This window comes from Anser brachyrhynchus, assembly GCF_964034855.1.
Source record: "Anser brachyrhynchus genome assembly, chromosome: 9".
Taxonomy (NCBI): domain Eukaryota; kingdom Metazoa; phylum Chordata; class Aves; order Anseriformes; family Anatidae; genus Anser; species Anser brachyrhynchus.
The window spans coordinates 19,190,742-19,211,468 of NC_137703.1; the positions used below are offsets into that span (position 1 = coordinate 19,190,742).

At 40.4% G+C, this 20,727-nt stretch overlaps 1 protein-coding gene across 2 annotated transcripts in view; it reads right to left on the reverse strand.

Annotated features, from left to right (window-relative positions):
• Positions 1-20,727, reverse strand: part of LOC308200102 (vesicle-associated membrane protein 2-like) — a 53,428-nt gene that overhangs the window by 17,134 nt on the left and 15,567 nt on the right. For both annotated transcript variants that reach the window (XM_080605248.1, XM_080605249.1), the window contains exons 2-3: positions 3,887-4,004; positions 489-647 (exon numbers count right to left, since the gene is read on the reverse strand). In XM_080605248.1, the coding sequence (XP_080461374.1) occupies positions 489-647; positions 3,887-4,004 (277 nt within the window). The remainder of the gene's footprint in view (positions 1-488; positions 648-3,886; positions 4,005-20,727) is intronic.

The following is a 20,727-nucleotide window of genomic DNA, read 5'->3' on the forward strand; positions in this document are numbered from 1 at the left end:
AGCTGGTTGATTAAAGATCTGCACCTCTTTAAAAGAGACTGGCATTTCCTTACTTCTCAAAGCAGGCTGTGGACAACCCCCTCCTTTTTTATTTATTTATTTTTTGTAGTTGACCATCCTAAAGAACAAGGAGCTGATCGTCTCCCACTTATTTTCTCCAACTTCTGGTATTCACTACGCCTGATTGGGTTTTGTGGTTCGCACAGGGAACTCACACGAATCACAATGAAATGCTCTCCCATCCCTATCTGCAGACACTAACAAAGGCATTAAAATTTGGATCCAGATTGCATATGCTGCAGAAATGATCTAAAGAATAGATTTGGTAAAGATCTAAGTTGTTTGGCATATTATCTTGGATTCTGGAGGTCAAGGCATCCTCTCCCCTTGACAAGAGACCATTTAGAGATCCCATCCTAGAATCAAAGTCCCAATACATGACGCCTGCCAAGAAGTTGTTCTTAACAGGAGATCTTTGTACTCCTTACCTTGCAATTTTTCCACCAATATTTTCTCTTCAGTTTGGCTGCACTGGTTTCAAACTGTGAGGCGCCTGCTTGCAATGCATCTGCCCGGTTGTCAAGCTCTGACAGCTTCTGGTCTCTTTCTAGCACCTTGTCCACGTTCATTCTCATGATGTCGACCACCTGCAAAGGTATAGCCCCACGTTAGATTCCACACACAGTAAAGCCAAAGGTCACCCATACATTCACACTCCGAATTACATCATAGTGAAACCACTCTTTTGCCATTACAGTATGTGATGATAAGTACTTGGACAGAGACCTAACACCATGCTATGAAAACAGATACACTGAGAACAAGCTGAACACAGCTAAACTGTGCCCAGATGGCCTTAAAGGTTAAAAAAAAAAAAAAAAAAGGAACATTATGAAATACAGTAATTAGTTTAATTAAAGCTTTTGATTTCCATTAGCATACAAATAACTGTTTCACTATAAGTACAAAAAAACTGATAGAGACCTGTACCTCTACTACAGTTTGGTTGAAAATTGTCCAGTCATCACTAAACACAAGCCATTATTTTCCTTATGCATTTAATATAATTTCCTTATCTGAACTAGAGAAGTTGACTAGGTAAAGGCCATTCTAAGAGGAACGATATGTATTTCCTGACCAAGAAATTTGCTCATTCTGAGAGAGGGACATTTTTTCTCAGACAAGGGGCAAAATTCAGCCTGAAGGGTAGCAGGGAACTCACGTCCCATCAGTGGAAAAAAACATGTGCACATCCAGTACACAGAAGGTAAGGCCTATTCATGCTTATATTTTATACACTGTGTTAGAGAAAAATCCTCTTCCAGAAATCCAATAATCCTAAACAAATTCATAAATTTGTTTAAATAATCCTGTACAAATTCATAAATGATAACAGAAATGTTAGATGGTACACCAGTCTCAGATTTGTTTCCTTTATCCACCAAACTTAAAATAAAATAAAATGTTTTGATCAACTGAAATTTTCTTAATTGCTTTTCCAAACCAAAACCTTCTAGGCATTTCATTTCATATCAAATTTTTAAAAAAAATTCTCAGCTGGTATTTAGTTAAATTTTGTCTTGGTACAATGTATCATAGCAAAAATTGTAAACTATTTGAAAATGCTGAAACAAAATACTGTAAAAATTTCCTACCACTTCTCTCCTTTTTTGGCCAGAACTATTTATTGAATTTAACATGAATGCTGTGAACTTTTGTTCATCCAAGACTGCATTTTTGTCAGATAAGTAAATGTTTGTCTAGCCTAAAAGCAAGCCTTAGAAAATAAGCTCTAGGATGCCTAGAGAAATTACAGGGGAAAACCCAGCAGAATACAGCTGAAATGCAGAATTCAGAGGACTGCCAATCATTTTAATAATGCCAAAAATTTGCTCTTAAGCATGAGCTTTGACTTTTGGTTTGGGATCTGAAGTGCTGTGCACAACAGCAGTTGGAGCAGAAGAGTAGCCGGAGCAATGTGGTGCTCTGCCGTGGTGTTTGCTGCCACCTACAGATCACTTTCCCAGAAACATGAAAGAAAAACGAGCAGGAAAGATCTAGTAAGGACGATCAGAGGAATGCTTAGCAGATCAGACAGAACCTTCCGTGCTGTAAGCCCCAGTGCCCTCACAGGACTGAAAGACCAGTAGTGTTTGTCTCCCTTGGCTATTCTCATACTGTGATTTAATGATTAATTGTCCATTCCCTGGTAAACAATATCTGCTGAACATGCGCTAGCCACTCAAAACTAACCCATACCAACCTCCATCTCCCTCTCAAACTGGAGCTGAAGAAAATGTGGATGCTAATTACCACCTGCATAATCCTCAAGTCCAAGAGCTACACACTCTCCTCTCCTACTGGGTAAGAGTTCCTGACAAAATTTCTCCATCATGCTTCACAAGAACTTGCTTGGGCTTCAGTGAGAATTATCAGACTATAGAATATCTCAAATGGAAAGCTGGGGCTCACTGGCCCCACTGGAGCCATCTCCTTTGATGTGCTTGAAGAGCCCTACACGTCTGATCTGCATTACTCCTTTTAAGTGATAACGAGCGATTATTTTTCATCTTTATAGGGACAGATACTTTTACTGTAGCTCATATAAACACTTACAGCACCATTATGAAGTAATATATTCAGTACAAGAAGTTTATTTCATTATTCTGACCCAAAACAGAAGCTGAAGTGTCATACTCCTTTCCCTGCTGCAAGAGACACTCCATTAACATCAGTGAAGTTACAGTGATGTGAAAATCAGTGATAATGAAAGAACCGGGCCTAGATATTTCTGCAGACAGAGGATGTTCTTGTGATCAGCTCAAAGCATCAGCAAAAGGGAGGCCAGAAAGACCCTGGTTCAGGTTTCAGCAAAGAAAAGTTCTCAAAGAGACAAACCTCAATCTGATAGGCGTATTTAATTCATCTTAAGAAAAGCGTTTGAGTTGGATGTTGTGAGGTCTTTTACAGTATACCTAGAGCTTTTGAAAAAAGGCCTTTCTGCTGGTAAACAGCTATTTTCTAGCTTTTATTTTATTGACTTTGAATAAAAGAATCACACAGGCCCTGGCCATTTCCCCATGGGCAGTAAGTAATTACTCAAGTCTTTGTAGGGGTTTAGCAAAACTCTGTACTAAGTAGCCAGCACACAAACGTGCACAGCAAGCGTGCAAGGATGCTACAGCTGCTGCTGTACTCCTGTTACACTCAGGGTACGCCCATGAGCAGCAGTATGCTTGTTCACTCCCATTACCACGGCAGTTAGACGGACGTTGGCATTACAGCCAAGGTGTCAGGGATTTTCTGTATACTACAAGAATTTAAGAATCCATGCTGGAACGGGCACGCGTTCCTCCAGGACCATTCAGAAGGAGTGAGGACTTGTTGAAGACGTTGTTGTGATGTCATGTGTGGGTGCCTTTCTTTGGGGATAAATTCTGATGATTAATCATTACAGCTCTGACTAATAAACACAGCCCTCACCTGTACAACACTCATAGCTTGCATGTATCTACAAGAGACCAGTGGTTTGTCTCTATGAGACAGCCTGTGAGATTAGCATATAAACTTTAGGAATGCAGGAACACGTTAAAAGAGCTGATTCACTATGACATCTCCTCCTAATGTGACTATCTGTGATGAATTCCTGAATCAGCACCGATGTCCATTTTCATTCTGCGGAAGTGTTAGCAGTACAAGAATGTTCACACTCAGAATACCTCTTGTACTGTCTGCCTCCTCATAAATGCCATCCTTTGGTAAACCTTATTTCCTAGACCCATCGTCTTCAGACAAGCAGGATCGCTAGTGAGACAAGCATCTTAAAGAAAAAAAAAATCACAACAACACCCCTGTGGTGAGCAACAAATCACGTGGAGTGACTTACCTCATCCACCCGGGCTTGTGTCTGCTGCAGCCGTTTGCTACTTGCCACATTGGTAGCAGGAGGTGGCCCTACAGCCCCAGCACTGGTGGGACCTTGGGTAGGTGGAGCTGGAGCAGACCTAGATCCAAAACAGAGAACATAAAAAGTGACTGAATCCATTTTCACTTGTTCACTACTCTCTTCTGGAACAAGTCAAAGGTTTGTATCTCCTTTAAAGGGAGTTGTCCATTGTCTGACAACCCTCCACTCCTGGATCACAGCCCTGATGTCCCATTCCATCCTATTCTGCAATTAGTTTGCACACTATATCTGGTTGGGTCCATATCAAACTCTTCCCCTCCCTTGCTGCCTCTTTAAAAAGCAAGCAGTTCTGATCATCTACCCTAGGTTAGGCCAAGGACCAAACCGATCACGGGCCTGGGTAGCAGGGCAGAGCTTATATCCCACTAAGAAAACAGACTTTTGTCCAGGTATTTTGTGTCGACTTTAAAGGAGTTAGGGCTGCAAGCCTGTCTTCTTCCTCAGCATGCTGAAAGATGTGCTCCCCTGCTCCTTGATGTCGGGCTGGAACCTAACCAAGTAAAGATAAACAAAGGAGAAGAGAGAGAAATGGAGGAGGAAGTGGGGGCAAGAATCGCACTGCATGGGGTTAGTCATCTCGGGCACTCAGCAATGTTTAAACACCCCACTGGTTGTCACTGAATGCCTCCCCGAGCAGCTGGCCAGGCTTGTACACCTGCCACAGACCCCAGATGAATATTTGCAGCAATGCTTTGAACAGAGCCCTGATCTAAGCATCAGCTCCACTCTTAAGCATCAATATCGGTTTCCCCCATGCTTGCTTTAAAATAACAGAAGACAGTGAAAGCCCCTTGAAATGCAACAGATCAGGTCTACGCCAGTGCATGAGCTTGTGCAGGCACGTCACCCCGCCAGCCTGAACAGGGTCCGTCAACCTCAGCCAGTCCTTCTTCACACCCACACTTTCAATGTGTGAAACCTTACCTTTCCTTTCAAGGGACCCCTGCCACTTCTTCCTGCAGGGAAATAAAACCCTTCCTGGAGCTGCAGAGGAAATCCCTTAAGCATGCGAACTGAAAAATATCACAAATCCCACTCCTGCGTTACCAATGCCTTCCCACATTGACAGACTGAGAGAACACAGTGTTTCCTCTGTGAATCATTCTCTTTTACACCCTGGGGTCTGATTAATGCTGCTGGAATTATGGCCCCATTAAGACACTGTCAAAGTGCCTAGAGGCATCTAAAGTTTGTTCCCTAGAGGTACCTAAAGCTGCAAAATTCAGTTTGACAACACTGCCTGTGGGGTGAGATCCCTACAGATAACGGTGACCCTCACACAGACTCTCAGCTGCTGTTGGCAGACCTGGAGCACTGCTGCATCTCACACTTCTGTTTTAAACTGCAGGTGAGAATGGCATTGTCAAGCTGTAGTTGAAAGAAAAGAATTTGAGCTGTACAGAAATTGCTTATGCCTTGAGGACCTCACAGCCCCTATTAAAAACCTAAAAGACCAGATGCTGTTGCCACCTGCAACAGAATTACACCACTGAAGGACCGTGGGCCAGGATCCCAGCAGAATTTATTCTGAGTTTACACTGTCATCACAAAGGATCAAAATCTGACCATAACATATACGAGACCAAATAATGCCAAACAAGATCGCACCTGGAGCATTAGTAACTTCACAAGGAATTCCTAGAACTGTTCAGATCAGAACAACTGATCTAAAACTGAAATTGCGAAATTTCTTTGCTGTCAAAGAAGTAGACAGGCTTTTCCCCAGTCAACATCAGCAGATGTTTTTCTGGGGAAGCATTGTGTCGTATTTCTCACTACTACAAATGTAAGCACAAGAGAGGACTTCTGTTATGTACTGCTAGCATCCCGGAGACTACAGGAGTGAAATGCATGAGAAGAAGTGTTAGAAGCCACATGTTTTCACTAACAAGCATAGCTCATAAGTGCAGCGGTGTTCTTGGTCAAATCTGTGATCACTAAGAAGTTCAGTGCTCTGCCATATACCTTTTCTGCCCAGTAATTTTCATCTTTTTTTTTGTGTGTGTGTGTGTGTTTCCCTGGGTGTCCTTAAAATGATTTGGCATAAAGTAGACACTTCCAAGTTTGTTCTCTTCCAGGTCCTTGCTAATTTAGCTTGAACTATTTTTCCTGGGGTTGCTCTGCTCCCTGCACAAGCAAGGAATGGTAACAAAAATGGTTGCTTTTACAGCTGCCTTTACCGTCTGGCTACATGTAGCTACTGTAACTACCAGAGAGAGATGACAATCTTTATGCTAAGGTACAGCAAGCTTGTAATTAACAACCACATCTTAATCAATTATGTAAAATCTAATACAAGAGCAGCCAGAGCTGGATGCTGCCTACAGAGCAGATCTACCCTTCCCCAACCTTTTGTCTCTGGAGTCGTGCTCTCTTTACACAACACCAGCGCCTGCCTGACCTGTGGCTTTGGGGGTCAGAGCAGGGAGCAAGCAGAGGAGCCCTCGCCAGCAGAGGCACAGCACCCAGCACGCACACAGAGGGCAGCACGGCTTCCCAGACATGCTGTAGGAAGGCAGCTAATGCCACCAGCGGGTCTTGCAAGTTAACAAGGCATTAGCCCTCTCACGTAATTAAGCAGCACATAACATCCAAAAGAGGTGAAACAGGGACAAAAGTACCTGCATCGCCTCCTTCTCCCAGCCTCCTAGGGCACTTCGGAGCAGGACTGAGGGTCTCCATGCCTCTGGCTTAGCCCTGTCAGTGTTTGAGCTCTGCAGAAAGGATCCCAGCAGGGCGGCAGCAGCAGAAGACGGTACTTCTGTGAGCTACCATGGCCCCAGTCCCACAAGGTATTTTTTAAGTTTGTCTTTGAACCTACATTTTCTAATAAAGAGGGAAGCGAAGGCTTAAGTCACTGGAAAGCAACAATATTCTCTGGGATATTCTGGTACAAAAATGGTAGAATGAAAGTCCAACCTACATTTACATTGTTCTATTATTGCCTCTGTACTGTGCCACATCAACTTATAATTTCTCAGAAGCATTACTCAAACGAATTTATGCAAAACATTAATGCTATGTTAGGCTTTCTTTTAAAGTAGTGATGCTTCTTGTACTTCAAAGTCCTACTTCTCGTGGCCTGGCCTGATTTTTAGGAGCTGTAAAAGAACGCAAAATCCATATAAAAGCCCTGTCACTGGGCTCTTAGCCTTCAGACTTGTGTACTGACTTTTTAGGAGGGAGTAAATATAGTTATCACTGATGCTGAGAATCTCACTGTCAGGAACAGGTCAAATTAATTTTGCAAGAAATAATGCTCTATTATTGCTGGTGAAAAAGGGGTATAAATCCCTAGCAAATCTTCTTAAATAACAAGCACTGTTGCAGAGCACTGTATTACACTCTAGGAGAGCGACAAGTGACAAAGAAGTAACACCATGGGCAGGCTGAGCAGGCCTGAGGACAGCCCTGCACACTTGGAGCAGTTAGGTCATTCTTTATGTAACCTCAGTTGTGTCCTTGCTCCCCAGCATGCCAGTTAGCACATGAGCAATCTCACTGATTGAAAGCAGGTGCTGGATCTGTGTATGTACACAGCCACCTAGGAGGAAACATTTGGGAACTGTCCTAGTGATTCAGTAAAATGGTCTCGGCTGACTCAGACTTCCCAGTTCTTTTGGTTACTTGCTGGGCCTGAAGCTGTTAGGTCAAAATCATGACTAGCAGATATCTCACCTGCATATTTTGGAAGCGGTTTACTACTTAGCTCTAACAGGTAAAAGGAGCTGCAGCTCTAATTACGAGAGAATTGGGGGTATCTAGCATTACTGTTTTCCATTTCAGCACCAGTTGAAAGACCATTAAGGATGGCCATGTATCTAACGTCTGGGAATATTTGCCTGACACATACTACATCTTGGTTCATCTGTGTGAGCTATGTAGGAGAATTTTGTTGGTCAGACTAAGGAAGGGAGATGCACAACGCAAATACCAGGAGGATGCCAAGCCATCAGCACGGCTGCATGAGAGACGCTTTGGTATAGTTCACATTAGGACCTTGACAGCTGTCTTCAGCAACTTGTTCTTAGTTTTAAAATCTCAGCTGTGGGACCTAGTCCCGTCAAAGTCTTTATCCTAACAACATTGCAATAAGCTAAGGAAAAGCTATTATTCCTGCACACATCTGGGAAACTGAGGTACAGGGAGAGAGGTGACGTGCTGTGTCCCAGGAAGGCCTAGCAGCCTAGGCCTCACCCTTGCCATCCTCCTGCTGCCCTCTTCTTCAGCCACTGGCTCCAAACCAAAGCTCACAAACGTATTTCTAAGAGCTGGAATCATTTTCACCCTCTCAGACTTAAAGACTGAAAGACACGCATAGTTAAAGGTTACAGCAAGAGGAAAGCAAATGATATCAGACAGCCGTAGCTGGTATCAGCTGGCAGGGCTCAGGGGAGGGGGCAGGGAATCCGTGCAGCAGCAGGTTTGACTAATGAGCCCTATAAAAAGTGAAAGCAAGGAGGCAATTTTCTACGAATCCCAGTCTGATTTCTCTTTCCCCAAACCCTCTCCCTGTTGTTCTAATAAAACAGAAATTTGCACTGTCTCTCTTCCTCTTTATTTTTTAACTGCCCAGGTAGTGTATCTCTGTAGAAAATATTTGCCACTGTAACTAGCCAAACTTTGGTACATTTAAGACTCTGTTCTTGCATTTGGACTGTTTCAAAATCAATCTATCCATCTGGGCATGACCTCTTAAGTGAGGTTTGACAGTCTGCGGTTCCAAAGACACTAAAAAACAAGCAAGCTGTATTTAATAGTAAAATATTAATAATAAAAAAATCAGAACACTTCCATAGCATTGTACTGTTGAGACTTAACTCTAAACCAACAATTAAAATCAGCTACAAGTGCAAATTCATACACTATTTTACTGACTAAGCATGTCAGTGAAGATCCAGGACTTAACAGGAACTGGAGAAAAAAAGAAAAAGGGCTCACAATTGTCCCTGGTACAGAGAGCGTTCATCTGTGAATTTAGATACACCTGAAAGCTTTGAGACAGGGAGGATTTATAAGGAAATAAAGGAGCTCTGCAGCACTGGGGGATTGTTCTTGCAACATTGTTCAAATTCTTTGAACAATGCAACAGTGCAGCAATACAATTTATTTTTTTTTTTGCAGTAAACAATTTTTCTACTGCTGATTTGCAAGGGAGAACTTTTACTGACAATACTTAACAGTCTTCTGCTTTCTGGAGGGCTTTGCTGGTTCCCAGTGTACTGATAATTGGATTCTTCCAAATGGGACCTTATTTCTGCAGCAGGTCAGTTTAGCCAACACCAGCACAAATGACTTTTAATCAGTTTAGCTAAGTGCAGTTTGACACAGTCCCCCCAAAAAATAGCCTAACCAAAGAGGGCAGAGTAAAATTCCGTGCTAACCTCCTTACATGCCATCTCTCAAAGAAATTGGCACCTTTAATATCTAAGCTCCTTGAAGTTTTGGGCCTTCCAGCATTGCGTGCCTAACTGTACAAACTTAACAACGATACAGGGCTAGCATAGTTGTGGTGGGCTCTCATGTTCCTGTTTGCGATCGTGTTTGTCTAGAAACCAAGTGCTATCTATCCCAACACCTCCTGCCAAAATTTTTGCTTTTCCCATAGCAAAATGTGATAGTGTCAGCTGGCAGGTCCTGTAACTCTTTCAAAACCACACACTAATGTCAGGAGATGTCCAGATAAAAGATACTTCCAACAACAACTGAAAAATAAGTGTCCTTCGGAATTAGGTTTCCAGCCATCTTACAAGTCGATAATCATGTTCTCTGCCTGTAAGGTGAAAGGACTCTTCAAAAATAAACCCTGGTTAGAGAACATGACCTACTTAGTTCTGAGATAGATGCACTCTCGATAAGGGACTGCTTTCAGTTCTGTTGCCCACTAACTGTAGTATTTCAGATTTCTAGTTGATCTTCCCCTCTCAAGTTACTATTCCCTGCTCCAAGCTAATTTTATCCTTGCTTTCATTCTACTAATCTCACTTTCACAGGCAAACAAAGCTGCTCTATGGGAGTAAAGAAGGTCATGATATTATAAAGCTGGTTAGAGTGAAAAGATAATTATACTGTTAACAGGGGAGTGTCACTGCTGGGCTAATGGACAGTTGCATAGCTGGGGATGGAAAGAAAGGTGTTTTCAGTCCTGTGAGGTTTCACAGAGGGAGCAGAATTAACTCCCAACAAGACCAAACAGGCTTTCTTCACTACCAGGGAACACTCTCAGTTTTAATAGAGATGATGTTCTTCGTTCTGCTTTTCAGTGTTCCATCTGAGACCTTCAGTATTCAGTAAAAATGTGACTATTGCCAATTAAATGGCTACAGACTTTAAATTAGACTCATTGCATTCTCTGACTATCAATTTTAAAATAATTTCTCATTCTATTTGTAATAATTGGGTAGTAATGAGTAATACTGAATTGGTCGTAGGAAAAAAATCACATATAAAAGGAATTAACATTTTGAGATGTCTTAATTTTGTGAAGAAAGTTCTGCTTTGAACACGCTTCTGTTCCCAAATGTGATTTTCATACACTACCAGCAATATTCTACAAGGACTCTCCGTTATTACAAAATATTTACTCTGCTCATCAGCCAAAGAATAATGCCCTACATTTAATGTCCTGGGAACACATTTAATTAAATATTCCCACCAGTTTATTATGACTGTATTGACCATCTGGTGTGCTAAATATGCACACAGAGGAAAAATAGAGGAACCTAAGACATCATCTTTAATTTGATCATCACTTGTTATGCTAGTAATGACTGACTGATTTATCTTCTCCAGTATCTTCTATTCAAGCCAAATAAGTATTACTTACAAGGCCCAAAGCACCTGAATCCTAAATTAAGCCAATTAGTTCAGCTGAATGATTTTTGTGACAAAGAACTTGCCAGAAAGAGTTGCATTATATCCATAGTTTCTCTAAATCACAGTCTTCACAACAGCCAGTTGTGGTGAGTCAGGTGGGGTTTCTGTTAGTCAGAAAAGCAATGCAAGGCAGGATTCCTCTTCTGAAATATCAACGCTCCAGATTTTTTTTAGATTCTTCTTTCCCTTGCTGTCATCTTTTGCAAAGGCTGTGGCTTAAGATAAAGTCAAAACAGTGTGGGGATATTGATTCATGTGTTTACCACTGACCACGCTTTGCAGAGTAGTCTGATGGATTTGCTTGAAGGATGATTAAGGGTGAGGTGACTCAGGGTGGTGTTGGACACATTGTAGGTTCACGAATTGAAATTCAGAACAACACTCAGATGCCAACTGTCAAATGTATGTTAGCGTTAAGTGATCACCTACCCCCAAAAGTATCCGCACACAGGCTAATTCTATCATGTCTTTAGATCCCAGCTGACCACTCTTCTTCACCCTTAACTGGACAAAAGAAGGTTTCAACAAAAATATTTGGAACTAACGAAGCAGACAGCCAGCTACACTCACTGTTATAACCTGTAGCCCATCTGATCCACTTAAAAGAGCGCTCAGTCTACCACTTAATCCGCAGTTAGGAACTATGTTGACCCTGGCTCTAACCATGCTGTGGTACGGGTTTTTTAAGCCCCACTGTTAGCTATGTTATTATACCTTAGCATTTGCCTCTCCAAAAGCAGTGGCAGCGATGAAGGCTCCCCACAACCTCACACATATTATGGAGCACCCAAGGGAGCTGATCAGCTTGTGGGGCAGCTCCGGTGCCCCCCGCTGCAGAAGGGAGCCCGCTCACCTCCTGCCAGCACGGCCTCGCTGCTGCCCTGCCCAGATCAGCAGGGGCTTTGCCCCTAGCAAACCTCTGCATCAGGCTAGTTACAGATCTGTGTAATCTCTGATCACATTAGGTATATTTTTTCACAGCTACAAGGGCTGTAAATCTATATACTTAAATAGAGAGTACTGAAATAGCTGAACAACTTCAAAATAAACAATCTCCTTTTCAGGTAATTTCCCTAGACAGAACAGCACCTTTAGCCACTTATTTTTTTCCTTAGAAAAAGGTTAACTCTCACTGTTTGCTCATAAGGTATACATAAATGAACGTGCTGCTACAAAAAGTACCAGATTATAGTTAATGTTCCTTATGCTCCGTCAGCGCTTTGTGTTTGGTTCTTAATCTGTCCCCTTTGAGCCGATGGAGTCTTCTGCTCTATCCCTGACAGCTCTGTCTTGCACAGTGATGTTACTTAATACACCTGGAAAAAGAAAACTAAGACCGACCATCACAGGAAGAGTTGCGTTTTTCTCCCGAGGAATTTTAGCTTATAAATAGAAGTGTGCTTTTACTGGATATTAAAAAACAGACACCACCCTCAAAAAGAGGACAAAACAAACACACACACATACACACACACAAAAAAAAAAAAAAAAACACCACCATACACCCAAAGAAAAGCTTCAAGAGAGAAATCAAATCCTGGATAACACAAAGCCTTTATTTTCCTCATGCTATGTTACTGATCTGAATGTAGGGAAAGAGAAAAACAAGTTGCAAACTGCAACAACACTGGATTAAAGAAGAAAATCCCCAAAGCATACTAGGCTGTGGGGAGGATGAAACCTCACAGAACAATGCTTCACTCAGTGGATTACTGGGCTATGGCTGAAACAACTCAAGAATAAAGCGATAAATACACCGAAAGTATAATTGCTGGTGGTTTTACCCTCCGTATCAGAAGAAAAAAAAGAAACACTGTTTCCCTTGGAAACTATAGGGGCAATATATAAATACCAAATACTTCACTAAAGAAATGCTTCAGAAATTCAGGATTCTAAAGCCAGAATACATCTGAACAAGTCAATGACATTAAACATCCTGGTCTGCTGGACAATCCAGACTTACAAAGCTCTACCTACAGCCTCTGGAACAGTCACTAAGGACCCAGTTCAGTGGAAATGGTCAGCTTTAAGCAAATTCCCAAGCCCTATTTCTGAACAGAAAGCTGATGAACTTGAAGTTCATGCTGACATGGTACAGCACGGTTAGAATTCACCTGTGTTCTCAGGAGTAGGAGCATCCCCTATTTCTGCCTTTCTGTGTAGGCTATCAGGATCACGGGCTAAACCCAAAGGAGTAAACAGGGAGCAGCTGGGCCGGGAGTGGGAGGGGAGAATCTGGGCTGAGTTTGACTCAGTCACCCCCTACTCACTGACTCACGTACTGATGCAGAAGAAACTGCTGTAATTTGTGCTAGTTGCAGTCAATTATAAGTTAACTCTAATATAGAGGAGAAAGAAATGGTACAAGCAACACACTTTCCCTGCTTTTAAGTAATATTTTTTGGATGGAAAATACTTCTTATGCCTCTCTTTTGAGAGACCCAAATTAAAATGTAGGATGCTTTGGGGCTTTCTAGTTGCTTGTAAATTTCTTCATTGCATTCTAATTATGTTTTACAAAGAAATTAACTATTACCTTTTTGTTGTTGTTTTTTAATTAAAAAAGCCCTACCAACCATAAAACAGCTGAAAGATACAGTCACACTTCCATCAGCAGTGAAATGTTTTTGTAGTCTTGCTACATACACCTCTATACAGCAGCAGTTTCATCACAACTTAACTCCATAGGGTAATTACCAGCCTTACTTATATTAATGCTCCATTACTAGGAGGCTTATTAAGCTTAAATCTTCTCTAACTACTTGGCCAAGACTGCCGCACAGAACATTTTATCCCACCTACTTGTTACCTAAACAGCAGACACACGGTGTGCAAGAGTTAAGAGAGAATAGCAAAAGTACCTGCATAGAAAGCTCAGCTTTCATCCTTACTTCTCACAGAACATCACATTCAGGTCTTGGAGAGCTGTCATGAAGCATATCTACCATCTGCAAGTGACCATGTCCTAATCACAGGTGCTCCACCTTCCCATTGCATTAGGACTCATATGGGATGTTTTTTCTCCCCAGTTTCAACATCCATCAGTTACTGAAACTAGCCTCCCTTTAACCAGTCAAGTATGTTATATTAATAAATGGAAACTTCTCATTCTCAAAAGGTTGGACTAGATGACCTTAGAGATCTTTTCCAACCTAAATGATTGTATGATTTTATGACTTCAAACTCTTGCTGAATCAAAAATGAAAAAAAAAAAAACAACCAAAAAACAAACAACACCACAGAACATTTTGAATACAATGAAACCACTAATGTGAAATACTGCCTAACAGAAAATTATACTCTGCATATTGAAACACATTTTGAGCATTTCAGGCATGTAAAATAAGATTTGTCTGTATCAATGCAGCCATCACTCCTAAATTCTTCAGGCTCCCATCTTGATGGGAAGACAGCCTTGTAGTTTCCCCTTAGACCATTCTCCTATCTTTTTCTTACTTTTTCCTCTTTCTCTCAAAAACTCTGATATTTTTTATTGACAATCTTTGCTTTACACAAAGAGACATGTTTAAATCACGTATTTCCAGATCCTTTAGTGTGATTGCAGAAGCTTACAGGAGTGCTCTGTGGATCAGAGCTGAGGCTGACACGTGGAATCTGATTTTCCACATTAGCTGAGGTATCAAATTTGTGCACAGCTGTTTGTTCTCGAACAGGTACAGCCCACAAACTGGGGTTCAATTTTTCCCTTTTTTTTTTTCAAATAAATCCATAAGCTTCTCCTAATTCAGTAAAGACCAGTTTATCTTGGTCCTGTCTTTTAGTCTTGTTACACTCAAGAGACTGCCTTTGTTATTTGTTTCAATACATAGACACTTTGCTGAAAATCTGTTGTGACTTGCATCATAAGCAACCTTTGGGGTTCTTAAATAAATGGTAACTGTCTTCCATTTCTGCTGTACGACTACTACTGTTCTGCTTAGCATTCATCTGAGACTTGGAGGTTAATCATTTTTATAGTATTTCACAAGTAACCACTTTTTCCTTAACTCCTCCTTTTGAAAACTACAGGGTCACTAGGATTGAGGAGAAATGCTTCAGATATAAATATGTGATACTTTAGAAGTCAAGGACTTACTCAAAATTTGAACTGCCCATGTTACTCAAGTGAGAAGAAATTGGTAAAAATCTTATTTAGGACAAAGCAATCCATTTCCAATTAGACTTGAAGTTCTGTCTTTATAAACAAAGAAAAAAAATTGCATCACTGAAGCACTGGGGCTCTCTCAATATTTCTATCTGTGTCACATCCCTCGAAAGATAAATTATTACCCTTCTGCAATTGTGACTGGGACACAGACCAGGCTTTAGCTTAGAAGCAAATGTTATTTGTGGAATTTCTTTCTGTTAAAAAAGTTAACTTTCTACAGCTATCCCAACTAAGTATTGGAATTAATTTCACCTGTCCACTACAAATTCACCTACTTACAGTGAGATTCAATGCACTGATAGAGCTATTACTTTTTTTATTACTTTTTTTTTTATTCTCTTGGATCCTGCATCTTTTCTATTTTCCTCATGCTGGTGTCAGCACTGTAATGCAGGCCTGGCACAAGAGGTTTCAGACGTGCAGTACTTCGGACGCTACTGGGAGCCTTGTGCATGGCAGACGTAGACATGAAGCACCAGGGGAAAGAATGCACAGGGCTGTAACCCGTTCCCTAGGTAACAAAGAGATGCTATTAAAAGACAAAGTGGTACCACAGTGGTAAATAAATGCATACGATCAAGGTGCACAAGCATAACTAACTTTCCTGGATGCTGCAGGGAACAGAGAGGAGCAGAGTGTGCAAATTCATGCACCCTGTATCTGGGAGGAGACAAAATTCCTCCCGCAGCTAGATCAAATAGCACCTCTCATTCACAAATTCTTTGTAGGCAGCCAGGAACACTCTGCCTCCCAGCCCTCTTCCTCTTACCTCACAACTACTTTCCCAACTCTATTCCACATTACAAACAGCTACTAAGCAACAGGAGGCTTGCAGAAAGCGGGTCACTCTCATGTGGCTGCGTGCACGATGGAGATCAGTGACCCGGAAACGCACAGCCCCCAAAACACTGTGCTGCCAGGTAATCAGCACGGTCACTGAATGCCGCTAAACTTAATAAATGATAAGTGCTTTAAAACAATGTAAGTTGTGGCTTATAATTATCATGAATGGAAGTGGTAGCCTAAAAAGAACACCGGTATACGTTAGGTGCAGAACTGACATGCGGCACTAAGCATTCCGTACAAATAAGGTATTCCCTTAAAGCCAATATTTAAATCAGATTTTTATGATGCAATGTGAAAGCATTAGGCTTTGGACTGATTGTACAAATTCGGGGAACTAAGAAAAAGGGAAGTGAGGCATAGCCACACAAGGTTAGTCAGTTACCAATGTAAGCGACTAATTTTCACAGTGCTGGGAGTGTTTCTGGTAGGAGACATCCTTTTGACTGTTTTTTTTTTTCTTTTTATGCTCTCCTAACAGAATAATGGAAAATAGGAAATTTATTTGGAAAAGGCCTCAGGAGATCATCTTGGCCATTCCCTTATCTCCAGGCAGGACTGACTTCTACTTCAGATCTGAAACAGGTTTGTCTGCCTCAGCCTTCTCTGTTTTTGATTGTTTGATTTTTGTTTTCTGAAAGACTTCATATCAGGTGTTTTGATGGTTCATTTAGCATTTCTAACTCAAGCAAAGCCTACAGCACCAGACAGAGCTATCAGTCTTTGCAAGGACGCTTTGCAATGTTAGAGCCCCTAAGCGAGGACTGGCCAAAGCATTTCTGTAGCATAGACCACTCCATCATGAATCAACTGAGGGACTAAAATATGAAGAACAGAAAGAGTTGTGCATATGAAAGATGTGCATGCATATATCAGTCAGTTGCTATAAAATTCAGTGTGGGCCAGTGGGATTTCTGCATAAAAGCCTCCCCTTTTTTGCTTTTAGAAATCTGCAGCCCAGAGCTGTCCTTTCCACTTCTTCGAAGTTGTTAGACTCTGGGATATTGGGTCATTGCTAATCTGAAAATGACACAGGACTTGTGCCTTTGAAATGAGATGTCATTTTGCACAGCACTAGCATTGAGGCATCACCAGTGTGCCATATGAGGATACCTGGCTCATGGCAGATGCAGGGCCACTTCACATGGTGGCCAAGCAAGAGTAAAGGACTTTTTTTGCTTCCAAGATACTGATTTAAAGTTTTAAAGGAGCAAGACATTCAGAACAGCAGGACAGTGCATTCTTTCATGTTGTCGTCTCTCTGAGAAGTATATCTCTTAGAACATGCCTATTCCTACAATAAAATTTGAAATTTATTTATCCAAAAAGACCAACTTGTGGTGGCCAAGCCATGGCACTGTGGTAATCCTATAAGCACTTTCAACTTCTATAGTTCCCAAGCTCAACACTTCCTTTCTTTTAATATCTGGATTATTGCCCACTCAGAATTCTCAGGTGCTGACTTTAGTAAAAACCACACTGATTCTGTGAGAAGCATCTAAGAGATTTTTGCAGTGTATTTTAACATTTTAACCTGTAGAGGGACCTGTTCAAATCAAAGCTGGATTCCCTCATTGCCTGTTTTCTTTAAAATTGAGTTGATTCAGTTTCATAGTCTTAATTAGAATTGGCCAACTTCCTAAATATATATACACACACACACACGAAAACCTGAAAATTTGCGCTGCCTGCTGTCTGAGAATATTTACGTGAGTTAACTGAGACCAATATTATCAGAAAGGTAAAAAAAATTACAACGTTATTGGGGAAACAGATTTTGAAGCCTGATTCCGTAGTGTTTAAACTGTGAAGAGAAAATTACAGAATTAATCCAGCCTAAATGAACAGACCACATTTCAGTTCTTCCATGAGATTTCAAGTAAAAACAACTAACAGCTTGTCAGTAATCCAGTGAATAATAATTCTCAGAAAAGTTACTTGCGAATGATTTTTCAAAAAAAATGTCATGAAAAAAATTTGTTAAGATGCTCAAACTTCTCATAGGCATTTCCAAATTGAGAAGTCAAAGAAATAATCAGCTGTGAAGTATTGATTCATTTCAAAATCATAAAAGTTACTGGTGCAGGACTTTATTATGCTGGTTATTTGAGAGAGACTGAGGTAATTGTAATTAACTCTGTCCTAACTGAAACCAGGACACTTGTGTATGTATGTATACATCTCAAATAAAACCTCAAAAAAAAGAGACCACCAAAGCTTGCAAACTTTTGAACAGGGATAAAGTGTTAGATATTATTCTCCAACCTAACAAATAAAAACATAATGGCTTAAGATTAGTGGGTTATCAATTCAAATTTTTAAGGGAAGGCTAGATTCCAAATAATAAACCCATGAACATCAGCAAACCAATCCTTGCTGTGATTCAAACAAACTTGTGATTGCTTAAAAAAGTAAACCATGTGAAATAAAGCTACAGTACACAAGAAGTCAAAGTTCATTTAAAAAACACACACGCACACACACAACAACCTCTATTTGAATTAATTAGATTTTTATCAGTAACTGCTAATTCAAGTTTAGAATAAAGTACAAGCCTTGGGCTTATGCTACTCACCACACTGCTACATCCAAGTAATCTAAATCAATCTGTAACTTGCAGAAAAAAAATAATTTATAGAAAAAAGTTATTTGATAATAATCTCATCTTCAATGGTATTGCTGACTTTTTTTTCTCCATTTTGCTCATATGTAAAGTTGCTAAACATTAACAGAGACTCTGAAGTCTTTTATGAGTCAGAAGACCAGGATACAGTTTCCGATAATGAACTAGTAATTACCATAATCTCAACAACACTCATCCAACCAAGTGTGGTTAAAGCAAGTTTAATTTTTACTTTGTGCTCACAAAGGGAAGGAAAAGTGATGAAAAAAAAAAAAAGATCTGACTTCTTTTACCAAGGGAGTGCTTGTCTAGTCTTGACTCCAGTCTTCCATTCTGCTGTGATCTTATCTGGTTAAAGCTGTACCAAATTCTGTTGCGTAAGTTTATCGCAGAATCAGGATCTCAAAAATATCAAAACATCTGAGTTATTGCGTAGTAACACAGCTTTTTAAAATAAATGCAAGTTCTTACTAGTTGCAACAACTGTGTTGCATTCACATAACTGTAGGCAGTCATCATATGTAATGCACCATCTGTGTGTATGTGGATTAACAGAAATACGAGGAGCTTGAAACTAGCATAAGAGAACAGTTTGTGAGCAGTTATTGGTGTCTTAAGACCACATAACTATTATTTATAGCAAGGTTCCAGAGAACCTGCTGCATAATTCTATGTTATAATATTCCTGAATGGTACTGCAATGGTAAAGAACTTGCTAACACTTCATCTAAGCATTTTTCTTATTAAGATTCTGACTAACATTTTATGAGATTCAATAGGTTTGAGGGTCTGATATTCTGAAAAAGCCATCATTTCAGAAGTTTGTAGTACTATTCTGTAGTGTTTTTTTTTCTTTTTCTAAGAACTTCAACTCAGCCTTCAATCTTGCACATGCTGTTTTACGTCTGGAACTAATTAGAAACGTTATTTACCTACCTACCTGATGGCATGTGCAGACAGTTCATAGATTTTTCGTGAATTCAGTAAGATTATTTTCCTCCCACCTTTGTAAAGAAAAAGTGGCCAATTTGATACAGGTATTTTACTTGGGAAAAATGCCTTGATGAATTGCATTTAATCTGAAGAGCTTTCCAATCATGTAAATTCAGAGCATTCTGTCAAGTGAATATGCCTGAATCACATACATTGGGTTCAACTCATACTGAAAAAATGACAGCAATTGCAGTGCTCTGTCATCTTAGGAAAGCAATTATAGTAAAATATTACTGCAACAACCCCACATTGTATCAGGCCATGTCCAAGGTGCTTCTAATATCAGGGTATAGCTCCATCTCACTGTTTTAGGTGTCCTCTGCTGTGATGGGAGGCAATTGTCAATGTCCAAGAGTAAAGAACGTATTTGCTTGATTCAGTAAAAAAAAAAAAGGCAGCAAATAAAGTAGGTATTAAAGTTATTCTAACTATATCCATTAAACATGGACAATTTCCAGAATGTCTAGCCTCGTAGAATGCACTGAGTTGAACAAAGGAAAGAAGAAGCAGGTCTGAGTCTGCTAATTCTTGCTTTTATTAACTTGTCAGTTACTACTTTGAAGATATGTATTGGATTCACTTAGAAATTTCTGCAGCACACACCACAGAATGAAGCATAGATTTCAGTATCTGGTGCCAAAAAAAGTGTATTAGTAATGTCATACTTTATTTTTATCCTTTGTACGTTAGTTTGCTTGGAAACAAAATGCATCAAAGCAGGACAAATTCTCAATCCACTGGCTTATTTGTAGAGCAAATGCTAACGGTATACGGTCATACTTCTTGACTTTGTATATTTCTGACTTTTCTGTGGTGAGTTTTTTTACTGGTACCATGACTGAGTCTTATCCCTTCTACTTGAATAAAACACCAGCAATATTCAGAATTACTCCATTTATTTCTGTTTATGATGTCATTAATTAGAAAAAGCCTTTGCAGACTATATTATGAACTGTTCCATGAAAACCCGAACCAATAAAGCCTGGCTTCACATCCAAAATTGCTACATCACTTCCCTGTCACCAAAATACCTCCAGCTTACCTCCCTTGCCATCTTGCAAGACTAGCCAACTTGCAGTGCTTCCATTTCCAGCAACATCCACCAGCTCTTCTCCACCTCTTCCCCTACTATGGAGAATCAGGCAGCAGAAGACTTTTGGTGGGGTGGTGAGGTCTAGACTATCCCTGCCCATGGCTGGCTACAGTAACCAAATAGCTCCTGGGCTTCCCTTAAAACTTTCCCTCATCTGGCAACAA